Source organism: Ptychodera flava, chromosome 4 (assembly GCF_041260155.1).
Source record: "Ptychodera flava strain L36383 chromosome 4, AS_Pfla_20210202, whole genome shotgun sequence".
Taxonomy (NCBI): Eukaryota; Metazoa; Hemichordata; class Enteropneusta; family Ptychoderidae; genus Ptychodera; species Ptychodera flava.
The window spans coordinates 36093115-36116132 of NC_091931.1; the positions used below are offsets into that span (position 1 = coordinate 36093115).

Below are 23018 nucleotides of genomic sequence, written 5' to 3' on the forward strand. Positions count from 1 at the left end.
ATGGCCACCACACGGCCAAATTGAATCAAATCGTGAAACAAATTGACGTGTATATGTATGACAAAGGTTGATGTCCTTGTACAAACTTACAATAAAATCGGTTGAGATGTGCCTGAGATATGGCTCCGTACATGAAAAAAATTTAACAAAATGGCCGCATGGCGGTCATATTGGATTGTATCACAAAACAAATTGACGTGCATATGTATGAAATAAGGAGTAATTCTTGTACCAAGTTTGAATGAAATCGCTCTAGGCATCTCTGAGATATCTGCGTGAACGAACGGACGCACGAACATGACCAAACCTCTAAGTCCCTCAAGACGGTGTCCGTGGGGACTAAAAAACATCTAGCGACCTGCAAACTAGCTTCCAGAGCATTTTGTTTATTTGACTGCAGCTCTACCTTCAGTTCATATACACATGCATGTACACAACATTTGAATGTGATACAATCAAGAGTTCTAAAAATTCACCCAGCGGTAGAAGGCCAAATCCAATTAAAACAATGAAGGATTCTGTAATGGTCTATTGCTACAAGATAGTACAATCTCTTCCTAATTCATATAGCTATTGATTGAAAACATTGGCAACAATAAAGGTATCATGAAATCCTTGAAATATTGAAACAAAATGGAGATAATGCATGTCTTGAATAAATAAAAATATAAAATAATCTCACACTGTGTGTTAATGACATTTAATTTTTAACTCTAAAAAATCACACAGAAACAACTTTTGATAATATCTTCTTAAAGATAAGAAGGGTTAAAGATTGACACACACACAAACTACTTGGTGAAAACTACCCGGGGAAAACTATGACTTGGTTACTCTTGCTTCAGCTAATCTACAGAAAGTATTAAGTCGCGCATATCAAACCTATGTGGTTGATATTTTACAGAAGGATCAACAACGTAAAGAGAACATCTGAAGGGCTCCCTCTATAGTTAAAGCCAAGCTTGAGTATTTAAAAAAATTCTAGGAAGCAATATCAGTGCTGCAGCTGCTACAACAAGAATTATCCATGGATACTCGTATTAATTCCAGTTTTGTTACAATGCGACCAGAATTTTACACCTTAGTGTATTCTGTAAGGTCAGGGGTTTCACTAAGTTTTGAAACAGGGGCCATACGAAAATTACAGTACGAGGATGTTTGGTTATACGACATCCCCCCCCCGCCCCACCAATACACCGTTCCAAATTAGCTATAACAACTCGACAAAACAGTTCATCAATCACACATGATAAGTTACATGTTTATTTTCATGTAATGCTTCCAGAAATATACAAAACCAGCAAAATTTTCCATCTCATCAAGTTCTATGTCATTATGATCATCTACAAAGGATTCTTCATCCAGGCCAAGAACTTTAGCAGCTATTGTAATCTCACTTGTACAATTTAGGATGTTGTTTGCCTCTATATATTTGCCTCTCTATACATATTTCCAATGATTGTTGGTAGTAGAGTATGAACATTTCTATGAATTTTGACTTTGACCTTAGTACACTAGCCCCCAGTCGCTCGGTATTTCTACTTTATTTACATGTTCCAAACGATCAGGGACCCACAGTAGATAGCCTGAATTACAGTGCCGCTATTTTAAAATCATCGACAGCTGTTGTAATAAAGTGTTCGTTTTATGTTGAAAGCATGGGTCCCGCTGGAAACCACACTCAAAAAGGATACGGATCATTGTAAACTTGCCGATATGCTGTATTTGTTACCAGCTATTCATTCCTGTAAGCGGCACAACAACTACATGATTTTCAGGTAATAACAGGCGGCTGCAATCGCCTTATAGGTGGCCATATATGGCTGGTGGCCGTCTTTTAATGAAACCCCTGAAGGTATATTATTATTCATCTAGCATCAAGAACGATAGAATTCATGTGTGCACTAAAATAGTGTATGTTCATTCTGTAATTATTGACTGTTTCCATGTGCCATAAGTGCAGTGGATTCTGCTAGTGCCTCTGTGCATTCACTTTTAGATGATTTCAAGGGATCAATTGGACAGTTATCAGAGTATGTATGTGCCATACTTGCTCCATAAAGTCAGATGAAAAATGGTTGTATAATTGCACGAAAACAGTCACTACTCAGCCCATCTCGCAGTCACGAATGTAAGTGCATAGTATTAAGCTCAATATGAAAATACCAGAAAGGATGCCCCATGTCATGCAATACACTGTGCTAATGTCCTTATACATCCTTAGTGGTATTTTTGTTATATTGTCATATGGTAAAGCCTTTATGGCTAGATCTGAATTTTGTGGACTGGTCTTGTATGGGCCCTCTTAAAGGTCAGGCTTTTTGACCGTTGAACCTCAGTCTGCAAAAACTGTATCAGGGTTATAAATACACCAATTTAAGACAAAAAACAAAAAACAAAAAATTATTTTTGCACTAAAGATAAAATGAAACTTACTTTGGATGAGCAAAGTTGATGTTACCCAGTAAATCATGTCTGATGACATACTCTCCATCTGGAGGTGGGGCTACAATGTCTTGGATTTTCAGTTGTGTGTGTAGACGACCAACAGCGATGAGACTCAGTTCAGGTTCCAATTGAATCCCATCTTCTGAAAAAATAAAAGTTTAGTACAGTATGAGTAGAGCATGTTGCAAAAAAGGGGCCAAGGGGTTCCCTTAACAATGTAGACATGGGTGATAAAAAGGAAACACTAATAATGATAACTGATGCTTAAAGTGAATTGATGTACAGATAATGATGATGACAACTGTAATGTTGATGATACTGACAGCAAACACAGTATTCTTGTTGATGTTGTCTGTCACTAAGTTACTGTGTAACTATGGAAATACACTCTAGTACAACAATGTCAATGATGATACCAAACAAAAGTCACACACATACTGTATCATCCAATGTCGGCAAACTGACCTTCAGACTTTGTCGAGTACCTCTTCACTTGGCCAATGACTTGTACCATTTCATATAGGGGAGAGTCTTCAGACTTCCTGAGTAGATTTTCCACCCGCATGTAGAATGAAACGTTGATGTTTGCCTCTGTACAGATCCCAAAAGCATAACAAAGAAAATAAACATGTGATGAAACAAATAAGCCACATAACAACCAATCAATCAATCACATGACTTTCACTGACGTGTACTCCTTCACTACTATCTTATTGACTCTTCATAAATCTTTACTCTTGCAACTTGCAGTTCTTTTTCTCTTCTATCATACATACAGACTATCTTACAAACCGCTGGTTAATTCCAGCAATAACATGTAAATTGTGTCAGAGTCAACATTGATTTCTGTACAGCGTAGAATCGGATGGAAAGTTTCAACCATTAACACATGGCTGACAGTTGTTGTTTCACAGGTTCCATGATGCAGTGCGCACTAGGATATACAAAGCATAATACTCAATGGAACTTTTTAGCTGTACGGTATACGCAGGGTATGTTACTTATAGAACACTATGGAAAGTTACTCTCTGGCATGATATTTTCATACTGATTCATTGGATGCAACTACACGTGCTATTTTTTAGCATTGTAAATTGTGTCATTTTTGTATAATAATCAGTTGTACAACACAAAATCAGTATGTCTTTGTTGTTCTGAGTGTGTGATACAGTGTTTGATAGTCACAGCAATGCATTGTGGGATAACCAAGAAAAGGTCTATTGAGTACCTATCTAATGTAATTTCCACTGCTATGTTACCCACTTTATTACAGGTATTGGCCAAATCAATGATGTCGGTAAATTTTATGAAAATCTAACCATTATTCTTAATGTTTATGATGGAAAAGTCCATCTAGACTGCTAGATGAAGTCGTGCACGGGTCTCCACCAATGCTAACTATAACCGGGACTGAAGGTGCAGTGTTAAATATCCATTCTCCAACAAGTCTAGTTTGAACCAATTGTACTGTATGGTTGAGTTTATTGACAGACTATTGGGTGAGAAGACCGCCTGCATGATTCCCGAAGTGAATGATAACACCAACTATGTAAATTGGGCAAAAACCCTATTTTGTGTCTTTCAGAAGCCTGTTGGGTCAGTTGTGGGCAGTACTTGAATTGCCTACTGTAACCTACACTGTGTCTTCAGTCGTTGTTTGGGTTTAAGTTAGCAGAGACCCATACACTATTGAATCTTTTACTACGGTCCATCCTGATTGAGCTGTGATAAACACAGCGGTAGACATGGCACATGCAACGTCAATGAAATTGACACATATCAGAAACCTGCATGTTACGTTCATTTCATGTGCACCAGGAATTTTAACAAGTCTTTGTGGGCGGCAAACATACCTTGCCTTGGTTCTGAACTGCTTGATTTCGATGACATAATCAGTGACAATTTGGACTTCAGAAGGTCATGGTCATCTGGATGCAGTATGTTAAACAATGGCTGGCCAATCACTTCATCCTTGAATGGAAATAATACGGAAAATTTCAATTTCAGCTTAGATTTGACCACGAGACATGTAGAGCGGACATAATCACTAATGTAGGTCATACACATGTCAAGTTACTCATGATATTAAGGTAGAACGCACCTCGGGGACAGACAATCAGGCTCTCAAATTTCTACAATTCTTTTCTGATCTACCACTTGTGGTGGCTCATTTTAAAGCTCTTGAAGAAAGAAAAACTTTTACCGTCTTAGTTTTTCGAAAATCCAAAATTTAATTTTCCCCCATAGAGTTAACACAGGGATGGCGGCCATTTTGAATTTCAAAAATTGCAAAATGTTGAGCAAATTGTTTCGCTAGTTCCAAACTTTGCACGGTGACCCCCGATTTTTTTGTTGATTTGGTAAGAGAATGGTTGAAAGTTTCGTTTGAGAAAGTTTGAGCAAAAGTTTAAGTCTTTCACTTTCGAGGTGCATACTACCTTAATGGCAAGTGGAATGATTCTAACAGACATGATCAACAAATACAGTTGTATATACCCCATTGTTTCTATTTCTTACTGTTGAAATTGCTCTCTACAAGATATCAAGATATGTGACAGTGCTGCTCCGAAGATAACCACAAACTACAGGCATTTACAAAGGAATATGCTGCTTTTTTTTGGCTGAAAACAATTTCACCTTAGTATTTGTTATTCTTATCTGAGTATTTATATCTATTTCATCTTTTATTTATTATTTATTTGACTGGGTAAACAAATTATACACCCAAAAGCAATCAATACATAAAAAGATAACATTGATACAGATAAGAATGACAAAATACTTAGGTGAATTAGTTTTCAGCAAAACAAGCCATATGCCCTTATAAACGCCTGTGTTCAAATCAATCTTATCTATTTATTTAATATTTATTTAACTGGGTAAATCATTGCACACCCAATAACATTCAATAAATCAATGCACAAAACTTGCAAAACTACCTGAGTATCTGATGGTTAAATTTACACTGACATTGCTTGTTAAACACATGATAGTCAAAAACATATCCAGGTTATTAACATTTCAGCTAAAATATGCACTGTCAATTTTTATGGAATTTTCAACTCTGTCTTGAAACTGTCATTTTTTGGCTTTCTGTAAACAAAATATTGCACTAATGTCAAACAATCTGTCTAACATCACCAAACATGTATCGTTTTCATGCTGATTTTAACACCATCAGAAATGTATTGACATCATAGTCAGCAATGGAGGTTTATGTATGACTAAAGACATGCTTTATGAACAGTCATAGCACTGGTAGATTCTAGACGTAATTTTGAAACTTGAAATACTTAAAACATGCACATTTGAAGTCCATTTACAGCACAAATAATAACAGATAAATGTACATGAATAACTTAGACTGTCTTGATAGCGACGCCACCCTCCACGCAAGCGCCCTCAACAGCTCAGCTTGGCGCAATGGGCCGGTGAAGCCTGGCTGGCTCAGTGAGCCTCTCTTTCTTGGAAAACCGTTGAGGGCGTGTCATTGTACTGCAGAAAATCAGAGCTTTGCAGCAACCGAGGGGCTGCGGGAATCTTATGAACAGCTATCTATTGAAAATTTTACATATTCTTGATGACTCAGCCACAAGAGGGCGCTGTTAAATACATGGGGAAACATCCAATTCTGTAATTATTTTAAACAAAACTTCATAAATGCTACTGGTGCTGCTGAAGTTCCATTAATCAATGCTTGGTTTATTTACATTTATGTTTCTGTGCATTGTCCACTGTGTAATCAAATTACAGGTAAATCTACCTAGTTTCAAGTAGTAACTACCAGCTGTTTAGGGTAGAAATGTGCTTGGAGGCAGATTTTTGGATTCAATGTTTTGCTGGTCTGCTGCTTCCGTGGACTGCTTTGGAGCTTGTCCAATACACCAAATTTTAAACTGTACTGCTTTTCGTGAAAAATTGAAATTTAATTTTTCCCAACAGGATTCACACAGAGAGAGATAAATATCATTTGGGTGATTTGTTTTTCTGAATCCAAACTTTACAGAGTGCCCCTTACTTTTATTCTTCATTATGAAAGAAAACAGGTTAAAGTTGAATTGAGGAGAGTTTCAACCTAAGTTTAACCCTTTCACCCCCAGTTCCCTGTATACAGGTCCAACTTTACCATAGAAATCAATGGATTTGGGACAAACCATGGTGGTGAAAGGGTTAAAACGTTGTGTTTGAGGCACATAATACCTTAAAGATGTTTCCATGCTGAAAGTTTCCAGTTGAATAGATTTTTGTCTTTTTATTGCTTTACACTCAATCTGTTGTTTTTACACTTTTGCCATCTCAGAGGGCACCCTTGGCATTTGCTGTGGATCCGTAACCCTACCACTCCCTTTGCTTGTTGTGTTGGGGGAGTGGGGGCTACGGTTCAAACACTGTAAAAAGTGCACAGTCGTGCGCATTTTCAAAAATGAGGCGAGAAAGTGAGCGTTTTTCTTGCGATTCTCGAGAAAAACAACAAAAAAACACATAATCAGGTGTCAGAGTGCATCGAGCGCTTACATATAGAAGGATACCTACGTTGATCGACTAATCGCAGTATTTGCGCTACCAATATACTCGTATGATATAATACAGTGTATTAAACTGCAAAGAATCCGTTCACTGACTGACTACTATGATTAGTTTGTGAAGTTTACAACCAGTTTACAACCACCTGTTGATTGAGTTCACTTCAATGACTGATTGAGTTACTTTTGTGGCAAGCACAAGGATCTGAGGATTATCTTCACACAATATACCAGTAGAGTATTCAAAAATTATGTTGGAATATTTTTGAAGTAAAGTTACTGTATGACAGCTCAAGAACCTCATTTGCATATGAATTGAAAGGCAATAAGTTTTGTCTCAAAAGTACAGTTGTAGGGAATAGAAATTCATAGTTGCAATTTAATTTTAAATGTCAATCTTGATGTAGTTTCTGTGAAGGATAGCAATAAAGTCTGAAATTTCCAAAGCACAACGTAAATTGGCCAGAACAACAGTAAGGATTAGTGGAACACTAATGGTGGATAATGGTTAATCTGTATAAAAATAATTTACATAAAATGTTCATAACCATGCTTACTTACACATTTATGCAAGTTGAGTTAACTTACAGCAGGTTTTGATGTTGGTAATTACAACTTGCACTGTATAAAAATCCTGCCAAAATGCTGCAATTAAGTCACTTGTCCACCTTTTTCTTCTCTTAATGATTTTGCAGCACATTACTATTACAATAGATATCATACAAAGAGATTTTTGTACTATAACAGAAAATGATAGTACTTACAGGAATATGTCCTAGAAGAGACTCAATAGCATTGGAAACAAACATCAGGATACCACGTTTGGAGACGATCAGGAGGAAACCATCAACAGACTGATACAAGAAAAAAAATTACAAAAAATAGCGTCAATGATACTAAACTCTAATTTTGATCACAATCAATGGTATGACCTGTATCTACATATTGAGTACATTAAATCTCATACTGGTTAGAATTTTGAAAAGAAACCTGGTGTTCTACAAGAAGATAAAATTTTAATAATTCAAATTTTGCTTTCGCATCTGCATAATCATAAGACTTGAATTTTTATTGAACACATTCTAATTCACTATCCATGATGCATCTTCAAATAAACCCTGAGTTGATAAACAGTTGTTATAAGTTTTTGAGGTGGACAGACAGACGTACGAACAGACACATACATACACACATAAGTCACAGCCTGAAAATTATGCTGGTCCGAGGTCCCAGACCAGTAATTTTTTATCCCGGACCAGTATAAAATTACCCCTAAAAAGTCAAATTTATTTTGCAAGGGAATTTCCAGTGATTTCCCAGATTGTGTTCTAGCATCTTTTGACGCAAAATTAGAAACTACGTCCCCCCCACCCCCAAATACGGCAGTTACTGAGACGCACTAAAAACAGGCCTAGAATTACACTGAAACCCAAGACCCCATTGTGAGACTATGTCTTCCAGCTACAAAATTGCAATAGTTATTGCGTCTTTTAAGTCAATCAAACATTTAAAATTTAGTCTATTTCTTTCATCACAACTAAACTCTAAAGGAAATCAGTTACACTGTTACAGTCTGCGATTCATGATATGAGCCAGGCGATGTGCATCCACTAGCCACTGCACTGGACTTGGGAACAAAAGCCAGTACTTAGTATAACAGATAGATGGAATGATTTATGTGAATGACGCCTATTTAATTCTTTTCCTACAAAATTAACCTTTGAATGCACAGCATCCAATTGTTCTTTAAAATCTGGGCTAACAAATACAGAATGCATGTCACTGACCCCATGGGGTGAAGGATTCTGAGGGATCACAGAGGCCAAATACTTTGAACTACACTATCGCACATTTCATAACCCACTGCATGAGGGATGTTACACTGACTGCCTGCATTGTTAGAGACAGGGTCAGAATAGATTGGATAAACCCTGTAACTTTTGATTTACACCAGGGGAAATTTTCATACAGATATGTCATTATGTCTTTACATGGAAAATATGTGATTCAAACTTCCTTGAAGGATGGAGTTGGCTTAATATTCATTATGAAAAGAATTGTGTCCTCTCAAGGGGTCCTCCCATAGCAACTAGACCCCCTAGGATTGTTGATTTATAAAATTGTTCAATATGGGCCCAGTCCTAGAGTCTTGCCATATGGATTGAAAGTTGTAGTGTTCAAAAGCATGAAAAACCTCATTCCTCACTAAATAATAAATTACATACCTCCTGCACTGAACCATATTACAAACTTTGTCAGTAATGTGTACAAGGAACTGTACAATCATCTCATGGATGTAACTTTTTCAAGGCACTAATTGATGAAAATATTACTATGGTGCACTGTATTGATTTACCCTTCCATGTTCTAACTTTTCCAGTAAACCTCAATACAGTAAATACAAATAGATCTTGGGTATTTATTTGCATGTTGGGGTGAGAGGACTGTAATATGCATAAAATTATCATAATTGTGACCGGTAAATTGTATTAGAGCCCAAAGTCAAGCCAAACAGATTAATACACAAACAATGCCACAAAACTTAGATCATGCATTACTTTGTCCTCAATAGGTCATCAAAATATCAACTTACAACATAAGACATAAAAGCTGGGTCCAATAATCATAATCATTCATGGTAAAGAAATAATTTACCCAGTCCAAGGAACAAATAGAAAACAACAATAACAATAGGGGTGTTCTTGAACCACTGCTTTGTGAGTGGTGAAACAAATTCTACAAAGGTTTTAATTTTGGAGTTAAGTGCAGCTACTCTGTATGTACCGTACTTACTAAAGTAATGTGATATGACACAAGAAAAATACTTCTCTGTCAAAAAAGGACACATGTTTCAAGGTTCAACATTGATTAAAAGTCCATGCAGGACAGTGTGAATAGAATTGAACTGAAAAGGTTGTTTATCAAATACATCCATGGCCTGGATATAACTGCTGGAGTAAACTTGTTATCTATGTCACAGGGGCTGCAGTTTTGCATCTTCTCCACTAAAAAATATTTCATGAGAAGTGTTTCTACAGTAGGCTAGAAGCTTTCATAAAACTCTCTATATAGACAGCCATCATACTGGCTATTTCAGCAAGTACTACTTCTTGTAGATGTTATGCATCATGTGACATACTTGACCTACTTCTTTTCACATATTCTTTGTAGTGACTGCTGTATTGGGTTGTAACTTTATTTGAGTAACCAGTCGATTTGACTACTTATTGTCATCATACTGACATCTAGTAAAGAGCATAAAATATGATTATTTTTAATTCTGATCAATATTTTCCCCCAGTGTCATGTATATTTACAGTGGCTTACCTCAGAATTCATATAGCTTATGCCTACTGGTATTAATAAGAAACTTTGAAACTGGCATTCTTTTCAGTCAATAGCTAAAAATTGACATTTCTAAGTTGAATGGTGTGCCTTTTTGTACCTTTTGTGACACATCCAATTTCTTTTCATCATTGTACAGCATGCCTATATACTGCTACTCAGAACACTGGGTAAACTGATCAATGCGCTATGTATAGTGTTTATACCATACTTTTATTGAACAGTAAAGTACGTTTCCCCTCCCCCCCTAAAAAATCTGTCTTTGAATAGTTACCTGGCTTCCCCCCCCCCCCCCCCCCCAGGCAAATCTGCCTTTAAATGTGGAAATTTTATAGCATACTGTACAGCATATAAACTTGACAAAATGCCTCAAGACACAAAGTATTATGCTGGTGGTGTTTCATTCTAGAGTTGACATTTACTGTGCCACTTTGGCAGCCATCTTGTAAAAACTGTTCCAAACAACAAACACTGTTTTGAGTGATGTTGACTGTATGGCAGCTCCAGCTTTTCAAAAACAAGTTGTAAAGGATAATTATAAATAATCAGAAATCATGTGTAATTTTTCAAACCTTTTAGCTACATATTTTCATGAAATAACTGTATTTTAATGAATCAAAGTATGTGGCACATAAAGGATAATTATAAATTAATCAGACAAAGTCTATCTTGTGTGTAGTTTTCAACCCCTTGTAGCAGCATACCGTAGTTTCAGGAAATAACTGTATTTTAATAAAGCAAAGTACGTGGCACATATTTGAAATGTTCAGGGTACATCTCATATTCAATACTATATGTCCTCCTAGCTCAGCATCGAAATGGACTGTAACTTGACCAGAAAGTGCAATCTACATCAATCCTCTGAAATGTATCAGTGCTACATCCAATGCATTATTTCAGACAAGAAAATTGTTGACATCAGTGACAATTTTGCATCGCTGAAGCTAACATTATTGAAAGAAAGCAGATTTTGTGGATTTCATTGTCCAAGTTTACCCAGTTGCTTTGTGACTCTTCATCTAAAGTGGCAAATGTATTGGGGTCATGCATATCATGGTTTACATTTGTATTTGTAAAGGAATCTTAGTTTTGTCATTGCCTTTGTTTTGTAAAAGAAATTTACCTTTGATTTATTTCCTTGAGCACATCAAAATATAAGGTATTAGCCTTGTAAATACAACACGAGATGTACAATGTGCAACATGTTTTTGCACAAAAGAATTCCGGTCTGGGATAAAATTCCATTATAAGCAATTACATTGGCCATATGCATTTACAAACAGTCATGACAAAAACACTGGAAAATCCATAAAAGTAGTGACTAATGGAGCTTTATAATCAAATTAGGGATCTCTGATTATTTGCATTACAGATTTTATTCAATTTCCTGAGGCACAGAGATCAATGACAATGATTAAAGTGACAGAAATTAGTCAGGAAATCTTATTCCATGAAATTTACAAAATTTTCAGAAATCATTGAAGAGTAAAGTGTCTGAAGCACAACTGACCACGTGAAAATACCAAACATTATATTACCATGCCCTGTCTGTTGCGTTTTAATTGGTCAAGCTGAACCATGTGACTGCCCAAAAATACACATTAATGGTTTGTTTTCATGCCCGTGAATATGAATAATATCGCAAACATAGTAACTTTACGGCTAAAACAAAAATTGTGATTTGTACAAAGATTATGATCAACCACAAAATAAAATGGAGCATTTGTGGGCCAAGTTTAAACGCTTTTTTCAAAAAATCTCCGGATTTGTAAAATTATTGCGGCACGCGCACTAGTCACTGAAAGGTTCTGGGGCCCCGTTGTCGTTCGCACGGGAAATTTTCGTAAATTTTGACAGTTTTTCAGGGTTCATTGATAATATAATTGAAATAACAGCCAAAAATTATTGGGCTTGGCAAGCCTCGCTCGTTAATTTTTGGTTTTCCTCTCGCCTGCGCCCATAAATAAAAGTTAATGGTCAGCTTGTTGTCCATTATTTCTATATTATATTACCATGCCCTGCCCTGCCCGTTGCATTTTGATTGGTCGAGCTGAACCACGTGACTGACCACAAATACACAGTAATGGTTCGTTTACATGCCCGTGAATATGAATAATAAGATTAACAACTCAAAGTATCGTAACTTTACAGCTCAAACATAAATCATAATCAATCAAAAAATAAAATGGAGCACTTGTAGGTCAAGTTGAGATACTTTTTTTAAAAACATTTCCGGATTTGCCAATTTTTTACAGCGCGCGTGACAGTGCGTCGCGTATTGCTCAGTTTCTGGGGCCCAGTTGTCGTTCGCTCCTGAAATATTCGGAAATTTTGACGGTTTTCTTGGGTTCGCTGATAATATAATGGAAATAACAGACTCCGCTCTGACCATTAATGTTTATTTGTGGGCGCGGGCTCGAGGAAAGCCAAATTAACAGGCTAGGCAAGCCTCGCCCGTTAATTTTTGGCTTTCCTCTCGCCCTCGCCCACAAATAAACGTTAATGGTCAGCGCGTAGTCCGTTATTTCTATAATAATATATACATAAAAATACTGACTGCACAATGCATGTAATTTACCATACAATATGATACAAAATGGCTAAGGCAGGTATAGTAATTTACATGTAACAGTGTTGATTTCAGATCAAAATGGAAACTACTTTACCTCTAAGAGAGCAACTCCTAAATTCTCTGCCGTCTTGAATGGTCCTTGCCATTTCTTTTTTTTCAAGAAAGGAGCAAGATCTGAAATAAAAGTAATCAAAACAAAAATTCTTACGACAGTAAATCATGACCTTTTCTGTTGTTAGCTTGCATTGTTAAAGTCATCATTTCAACTGTAATATTGCAACAAAATATCTCAAACTAAAGATGGAGATACATTTGTACTGTAAGAGGGAAACTCAGAAAAATAAAACAATATAGAGTTTTCATTAACCTTCATGAGAATTGTAATCTCAAATATTGAGAAAAATAGCGTCAATGACACTGTAGCTCCCATCCTGGACTATTTAGTGTTTGTTCTCTGGTCAGATATTTGAACATGTGTGAAAGGGATATAAAGTGCATGAAGTGAAAATACTTAAATGTAATGTACTGGAGACAGTGAAATATGTTTAATGTATTTATTCAGAATATGAAATGGAAAAAATACAGAATTAGATATATCAAATACTGTGATACAACCATTAACTCAACAAGTCATTTACAATGACATAGTCCCCACTTGTAATAGGAGTATTAGTCTTGATGGGGCAGGAAAATGTGGTCATTAAGAAGTATCACTGGAGTGTATATGTTGAGATCTATGGGCACATAGGTCTATGTCGTTGTTCCCAATTTGAAACACATGAGGCATGTCGAAGTTATGGTTCTAAATCGGGAAAAAAGATCAGACCTCTAGCAGTATTGGCCAGCCAAGAAATACATATGTGCATTATAAATGAGGTACAAGATGTGACATCTTAAGGTCTGATATCCTATCAAAATTGGAGGGTATAGAACTTGTGGTTACTGAGATATGCATATATATGTATAATCAAGGTCAAAGGTCATCAAGGTCACATGACATTCTGAAAAAAAAATTATAATTTTGAAAAAAAAAATTTTATTGCTAATTAATTCCTATTTGCCAAAAAATCAGACCTCTAGCTCTATTCCCAGAATTAGATGTGTACATAATTAATGAGGTAAAGCGTGTGTTGTCATAAGGTCTCCCAGCCTACTAAATACAAAGGACATAGCACTTGTGGTTACTTATTTATTGACATAAACATATATTTTAGGTAAAAGGTCATCGAGGTCACACGACATTTGGTCAAAAAATTTCTCTCCTATAGTTATCCCTATAGTTATCCCTATATACCAAAAATCAGACATCCAGCTCTATTGGCTTTGTCAGAATGAGATATGTGCATAATTATTGAGGTACAGTATGTGGTGTCATAAGGTGTCCCATCATACCATACATGAAGGGTGTAGCACTTGTGGTTACTGAGTTATGGACAAATATGTATATTTGAGGTCAAAGGTCACCGAGGTCACGTGACATTTTGTCAAAAAATTGTATTGCTAAGTTTTCCCTATATACCAAAATCAAAATTAAATATGTGCATAATAAATAAAGAACAATATGTGGCGTCATAAGGTGTCCCATCATACCATACATGAAGGCTGTAGCACTTGTGGTTACTGAGTGATAGACATATATGTATATTTGAGGTCAAAGGTCACCGAGGTCACGTGACATTTTGTAAAAAAAATTGTATTGCTAAGTTATCCCTATATACCAAAAATCAGACCTCTAGCTCTATTGGCTCGCTCAAAATTAGATATGTGCATAATTAATGAGGTACAATATGTGGCGTCGTAAGGTGTCCCATCATACCATATATGAAGGGTGGTAGCACTTGTGGTTACTGAGTTATGGACAAATATGTATATTTGAGGTCAAAGGTCATCGAGGTCACATGACATTTTGTCAAAATATCCGAGATATCTGCGTGAATGGATGGACTCACGGATGGACAAACAGACGGACATGACCCAATCTATAAGCCCACTGGACTTCATCCGTGGGGACTAAAAATTGTGTCACTGCATCCTTTTTGCAATATGAATACGATGAGAAACTAAATTTTTATTTTTCGTGGCCTTATACATGGGAGTCTATGGAGATCTGCCTTATACATGGGAGTCTATGGACGTGTAAACTAAAAATATGCAAATTTCACCACGATTTGCCAAAATTTGGAAAGGTCACTCCTATGCACTTCCATACCAAGTTTCAAATCAATCGGACTTGTGGTTCAGAGAAGAAGATTTTTTGACCAAAATGGGAGAAAATTACAAAAAAATTCATGAAAAATAGCAAGTCCAAAATACTGACCCAAGATGTGCACAATCATTTCATGTCAGCCCAAAGTACTTACATGCTAATTTTTCATGTAATCTGCTCAGTGGTTATTGAGTTTTTTCAATTTGACTGTTTTGACATTTTTTCACTTAATTTGCATATTTTTGGCAATGACAACTTCATTTGAACAAAATCTCATCTACAGCCCATCATCCATGTACACACCAAATATCAAGACGAAATGTACAGCGGTTTTGGAGTTTTTGATGTTGACGGACAGACATACAGACATACAGACATACAGACAAGCATTCATACAGACATTTCCCTAGCCTATAAGAATAGCTTCCATTGCCATATATACATATGGCTATGGGAGCTAAAAATCACAGTTAAATAAAAAGAGTTGAACCAATTGGGTTTTTCAGATGTATTTTGATTACTGTTCCAACATATGGGGTCACTGTTCTATCAAACTTTTAGGACGCATTGAGCGACTCCAGAAAGCTGTTGCGAGAGTTCTTTTAGAAGGTGATTTTAATACTTCTAGTGAAGTTTTATTCCGTACACTGAATTGGATGCCATTCAGAAAACGGATTTTATATCATGAATCAATTTTAATGTATAAAGTACAAAACAATTTAGCTCCAGATTATTTGAATGTTTTTAAAAGGATACACAATATTCACAGTCGGAATACTAGATCCGCTGCCAGAGAAGATTTATACATTCCCAAACATAGAACACAGTTCTTTAAGAAAAGTTTTACATACAGTGGTGTAAAAATATGGAACAATTTACCGGTTGACTTAAAGTCATGCTCCTCATTGCAGGCTTTTAAAGACAAATGTAAATTTCATTTTTTATGTGACACAGATGTTCAGTAGTGTAATGTTGTTTATTGTCCATTTGTCCATTTGTTTTTTGTACCTATTGTATGTTTTGCCTTTCATGTCTTCATGGATGTGTGCAATTTTTAATGTATATATTGTAAATTTTAATGATTTCTCGACACTGTGTGAGAAGAGCCATTGGCTCAACAGTTTATCGAGATTAAATAAAGTCTAAATATTAAATAAATATTAAAAAAATGTATTTTTCATTTTATGATGTGTCCACTACACTTGATTTCCCATAAAATACATTGGTATCTAATGTACCGTACAGGTTGCACACTTCTTGCTAATTCAAATTCCTCATTACCAAACCAATGATGGTGGAAAATGGCACACTGATATTTTGATTCACATACAAAAATCCTATAATTTTAGATTTTTGAATTACTTTACAAATCTTGTTTTGTTGGCATTTCATTTATTCTGATCACTGAAATATACTGTTGCCCTCAATAAGATGGCGATCTGATGGTGTTTACATATGCAGAACAAGGGTCTTAGATTGACACAGTTTAATCAATGAGCATTCTTAAGTTGTACAGACCAAACATCTGTCACAAAAATGTTTGCTGACATTGCTAGTGATGAGCTGAAAATACTTTCTGGTAGGACATATGCTTTGCAGAATACAAAACACTCCGTTGTACATTTGTCCTGCAGTGACATGATATTGTTTACATTTTGAAAGTAATCACCGAGATAAGATACTTAACAATTGACACCTTAAAGGCATGCAACTTTTGGCATTATTTTCATGATTTTATATTAAGATTAAAATTAGTTCAAATAAATGTTCTTTTTTAGAGATGTTTACTCAAGTATAATTATCCACTGAGTGGGACTGCATGGGGAGGTTTCAGTAAGACAAATAATAAACAGATGCCGCACCCAAATATGGCCGCCTCCATACAACTACATGTACATGATAAACAGCATAATGGTGCACGTACACATTTGAATTTTTACAAATACAACATGGTACACCCCACTGAAAGGACAGGAAAGGGATTCACTCCACTTTGACAAAAAATTCTCCGTTTTTCACATAACATGGCAAGATTTTGAAAATGGTGGGAAATTTAAAATGAACAAAAATCTGTTCAATTTCTTGCCTATTCTGCCACAAACAAACATTGTTGAGGCATAGTTAATGACTATATCGTTCAATTTGCAGATTGCAATGAATTTCTGAGGAAATTAGAGGTACCTTGAGGTTGGACATATTTTGCAGAGTTGCAGCTCATTGGCCTGATGGGAAAAGTAAGACAATTTGAAGATCATTCCACAAACAGAGCTGTGATAAAATTGAAAAGGAACACCACATAGAGGAGATGCAACTGACAATACCTGTCTATCACTATGAGCTATTAAATCAGTCTAAAACTATGGCACTTTGTTCCCATTCGGTCAGAAATGATGTCTTAATCAGCGTTCAAACTATGACTTTTTTCTGTAATTTTTTGTTTGAAATAAGAGAGAAAATACCGCACTTATACCGTGTCGCTCAAATTTGATCAGAATTGGTACATACCAAAGATCAACAATAAGTGTTATTTCTATCTGTTCAGTGCAGGAAAATTATACGTTGATGTTATGACAATTTCTGCACAGTAAAACCAGAAAAACAACAAGAAATATTTAAACCAGAAGATTAAGAATGACAATAGCAAATAAGGTCTGAAACTTTAGGTACTGAAGGTCAACTTTAGCAACATGCATAGCAGAGAATCTTTCAACCATGGATGTTCAAAAATAGACATCCATGGTTTCAGCAGCAATATAGCTCAGTGTTGACTTGTCAAATGGGTGGTAACAATGTGGGCACTACAGCTCAGTGTTTTCTTGTCAAATAAGTGGTAACAAAGTGGGCAATACAGCTCAGTGTTTTCTTGTCAAGTAAGTGGTAACAAAGTGGGCAATACAGCTCAGTGTTTTCTTGTCAAGTAAGTGGTAACAAAGTTGGCAATACCGCTCAGTGTTTACTTGTCAAGTAAGTGGTAACAAAGTGGGCAATACCGCCCAGTGTTTTCTTGTCAAATAAGTAGTAACAAGTCATTGACAATGACATAGTCCCCACTTGTTAGTCTTGATGGGGCAGGGAAATGTGGTCATTAAGAAGTATCATTGGAGTGTATATGTTGAGATCTATGGGCACATAGGTCTATGTCGTTGTTCCAAATTTGAAACACATGAGGCATGTCTAAGTTATGGTTCTAAATTGGGAAAAAAGATCAGACCTCTAGCTGTATTGGCCAGCCAAGAAATACATATTAAAGTTTTGCGCGCAATTTTCGCGCCGTCAGTAACTTTTAAAGGGCAGAAAATGGCTCAAAATAGGGAATTTGCGCAATTGCACAGTCGAGAGAAAACCCTGATAATCTATACATAATTATAATCTCAACTACATGTAATCTGGACACGAACATCTCAACAAACTTGGAAACCAACTTTCAAGGGAAGTGCTTTTTGAGATCAGTAATGCTGCTATAATTTAAATAAATCATAATGAGAACATTCTTAAGGTTGAAATGCACCTCAGAGACAGATATTCACTCTCAATTTTGTTCAGCACTTTTATTGATCTACCACATGTTGGGCTGATTTAATATAAAGCTCTTGATAAAGAAAAATTTTCACCATCTTAATTTTTTGAAAATCATGATTTTTCCTTCATTGTGGCCATTTTGAATTTCAAATTTATAAGTGATAGTTGATTTGTTTCTCAAGTACCAAACTTTGCACCATGACCCCCAATTTCTTTTCTCGATTTGGTTTAAGAGAATCTTTGAAAATTTCATTGAAGAAAGTTTGAGTAAAAGTTTCAACATTTTTATTTTGAGGCATGAACAATCTTAATCCTAATCTTACCGGAGATTATCATTTCCCCATCTGACAAGTCAGTAAAAAGTGGTATTGAGCCACACTGATAAGTATTTTCATCCACTTGATTTGGTATGTTGTAGCAGAATTGTTCAGTAAAAACCATGTTTACAGTAGCCACATGTAGATATTCAGAGGCCTTCAAATATTCAAGCTTTTATTAAAATGCAACACATGGGCCCTGTTATATCTCCTTGGTTTTAACAAACTTGACCTGATGGTGACATATGAACCGGACAGAATTAGAGTTAAAGCCTACTGTACATGTGAGAAATTAGCTGTCAGAGCAAACATTTCATCGGAAGCATTTTGCTCAGCCACTATACTCTCAAGTGCTGGTGATGTTTTGTGAGTTTTGTGAGGATGTATTTTTGTGCCATTGTAAATATCAAACGTTCCTTACCATGTGCGCCAGTGAAAGTAGTTTTCCTGAGGTCTTTTTACTAAAGCGCATGCATGGATATCACAATAGTACAAAAAAGCTGCCCCTAGCTACAAGTGGTGGTTTTAAAATGATGTAGTCTTGGAGTATAAATTGGTAGAAATAATTGGTCCAATTATCCTGCACTACATGATTTACATTGCCCTCATAGGCTTTACTTTCCAGACTGATTTGGCTACTATATGTCCTCTTTTGGCATAATAAAACATGCTCATTACTGAAAATGGAAATGTGTGTACACAAATGGCTAGTATTTGGATAGATAGCAGGCAAAATAGGTGGTACAACACCAGTTTTTAGATGGACTTTGATTTTTACCTTATTTTTCAAAATTTCATCCAAATTTTTCCAACGGCATTATCTTTTTTTTCTGTCTGGAAAACTTCATCATATCGGCCGGGATAATTGGACCAAAGTTTCACTAAAAGGCATGAGGAAAATTGCGTTTCTGACACTTATGTGAGGAATTTGCTAGTGAGGAAAAAAACATCTAACACATTGCATGTTTTGCTTAACAGCACAAAACAAAGAAAACTCATGGAAAATCGTCTGCACACATGAGTAAATTGGTTGAGCAAAAATCCTCAGGTGGAAATTTTCTAAGCTAATTTCTCTCGTGTGTGGTGGGTTTTATATAAGGACATTGGTGCACCAGATAATGCATTGTCAGAGCATCTCAAAAGTGCTGTAGAAGAAAGTCAAGTATTTTGATATGTTCTCTGGCAATTTTGTCACAGATTTAGAGACAAATTTGTATGTAACCAGCAACGTTTTTGTAATCTTAGATTACTATCTCATTATACCTATAGTAGGGTAATTTTTATTGGTGTATTTTATCATTTTTATGTGTGCTTAACATGTGAGTACATGACTGTAACTAGTGTTTGAGTTCAAATATTTTACAAGAGTGAATATGGTATAAGCGATTACAAACCAGATGTGAACTAGAAATGCTTCCGTTTCAATATATAGTGTATTGTTGTGTTATTGTGATGTGTTGTTTTATCTTGTCTTGTCTTGTATTGTTGAGCTTTCTGTAAATTAACGTTTTTATTTTCTCTGACAAATGATGCTTACATGAATCTAGTTATTGTCTACATTACTAAAAAAATTCCCAAGATAAAGGCAAACCTTGAAAAGATTATTAAATTTGCAAATTTCATTTTTCAGTTGAGTCTTATATGTTATCGGCAATATCTGTATCAAAAATTCATCTACTTTCGTGCAGTTACAATTGATATGTACCTGCATTTAGAAATAAGATTTACTATCAAAGTTATAAATTAGCAAACTTGTAACAGTTGAATGTTTATCACATATCGTACCTTCAATAGCAAGTTTCAATAATCATTGCCCAATGTATGTAATTATCCAATTATCAACTATTTGACACAAAACTTCAGTATGCCCTTTAGTTCATTCACATGCTGTTATATATGAGAAGTATCTATTACAAAATTCATCAATTTGGTAGGTAACCATTGACATATAGCTTCAATTAAAAATATCATTACATATGCAAATTACTTATTGGTGACCTGTAACCATTGAAATTTTTTCTATACTGTCTTATCTTTGTATCATCAACACATGTGAGTAGTTTTAATAAGTTCTTCCAGATATCTATCCCTGAATTGTAAAAGTCCATTAAAAATACAAATGAGCAATATATTATTAAACTGCTTGAATGACACTGAAAACTGTCATATTCTCATATTCTTGTATAATAATACCTGAAACAAGATTCATCTGACATGCTGCAATCATTCTGATAATCTCAGACTGTTGGACAATTGTTTATGGAAATCAGTGAACCACACCTACCAAACATAGCGTCAATGACACTTGGCTCACATTTGGTTCAATGTGGCAGGCCAGAGTGAGTATACGTAACTAAGTTTATCCCTGGCAACTTGCATACCAAGTTTCAAAGCAATCCGACAAGAAATTTCAGAGAAAATGATATTTTGAGATTGCCTCTAGGTACATGCATGCCAAGTTTTCAAGCAATCAGAATAGTCAATTCAGAGAAAATTTTTTTTTGACCAAAAATGCAAATATTGCCCCAAAAGTACAAATATAAACATTTCACCACAATTTTAACAAATCTAACAGAAGACAACCCTATAATCTAGGATATAAAGTTTCAAAGCAATCCAGCGAGAACTTTGGGAGAACTGATTTTTTGACCAAAAATGGAAAAAATTGCCCCCAAAATACAATATGAAGATTTTTGCCACAATTGGAACAAATCCGACAAAAGCCAACCCTAGGATCATGTGCATTAAGTTTCAAGGCAATGGGACCAGCGCTTTCCAAGAAGAAGATTGTTTGACCAAAACCGGGAAAAATTGCCCCAAAAATACAACTCTCAAAATTTCACCACAATTTGAACAAATCTAACTAAAGTCACCAAAAATAACCTGCATACCAAGTTTCAACCAAATCTGGCTCGTGGTTACAGAGTTTTAGCAATTTGCTAGATTTTCCCTTTTTTACCTTATTTGCATATTTTTGACACTGACATGTTCATTTGAATAAATTCACATCTCCACCTCTGGGTGCACCTGCTGTACACTAAATACTAAGATGGTAAGTGCTGTGGTTTAGGAGTTTTGATCTGGACAGACATACATTCGCACATACTAACATACATACAGACGCCGCCAACCTACCATATAAGCTCTCTTTGGTGAGCTAAAAACTAATCAGTTCTTGCCATTCCCTAACAAAGTCTATGCACAGGATGTGATTCAAATTCCATGAGCCGTTCTTGAGATGTTGCTCAAACAGACAGAGAGACAGACAGATAGACAATAGGACAGTAGGACAGTACATGTAGCTTGTGTGTAGGACAATAGCTCATGAGCTAAGCTAATCAAAATAACAGCGCATCATGTAAAACATAAAAAATTATCCTTGTATGTGGTACCATATATTTATTTATGTATCAATTACATCATAAACCAGGTCATTGTCCTTGATTTGTCTAAAGTGATTAACAGAACAGGGTCAATCACGTGTTGCCGTGGCAAAGATTGACTTCATATAGGGTTCAGGTAAAAGTGTTACACATATTGTCTGTACATGCTGAGTGTCTGCATAGCATATTCCTCTGTAAGATCCATCAGCTCAAGACTGCCATCGCATTTCTCTTTCTATTAAAATGCATACAAATAAATCTGCAATCTATGTTGACAAAATACAAACAAATAAACAAATAACAGTATCTTTAGGTATTTCCGTGCATGTGGATACAGAAACAAAAGAGTCAATGTTTGGACATGTCTGCCTGTTAACATATTCAACTACACTTCTAATAATCTGTATTTTTACTTGAAAGTCTGTGTGTAAACTTACATTCTATCAAATCACAGATCACATTCAAATATGTAATGCACACTTAACATTTATGCTCTGTCTCACTGTATATGTACATTTTGTAATATCGCACATTTAGAATAGTGACTGTAATACATAAAAACAGATGACACGAATTACATCAAAATGTTCTGGCAGTGAGATATATATCATACTTTGTTCAGCATACAGCCAATGTGTGAATTACATGAAATCTGGCAGTCCATGGGTGTCTTTCCTAAACTAACCAGGAGACAGTCAACTCTAT

General features: G+C 35.6%; 1 protein-coding gene across 1 annotated transcript in view; it reads right to left on the reverse strand.

The window, feature by feature from the left end:
- LOC139131612 (uncharacterized) overlaps positions 1-23018 on the reverse strand; it is a 77794-nt gene that overhangs the window by 39842 nt on the left and 14934 nt on the right. The window contains exons 4-8 of the mRNA XM_070697738.1: positions 12983-13062; positions 7736-7825; positions 4302-4419; positions 2914-3039; positions 2437-2590 (exon numbers count right to left, since the gene is read on the reverse strand). Of these exons, the coding sequence (XP_070553839.1) occupies positions 2437-2590; positions 2914-3039; positions 4302-4419; positions 7736-7825; positions 12983-13062 (568 nt within the window). The remainder of the gene's footprint in view (positions 1-2436; positions 2591-2913; positions 3040-4301; positions 4420-7735; positions 7826-12982; positions 13063-23018) is intronic.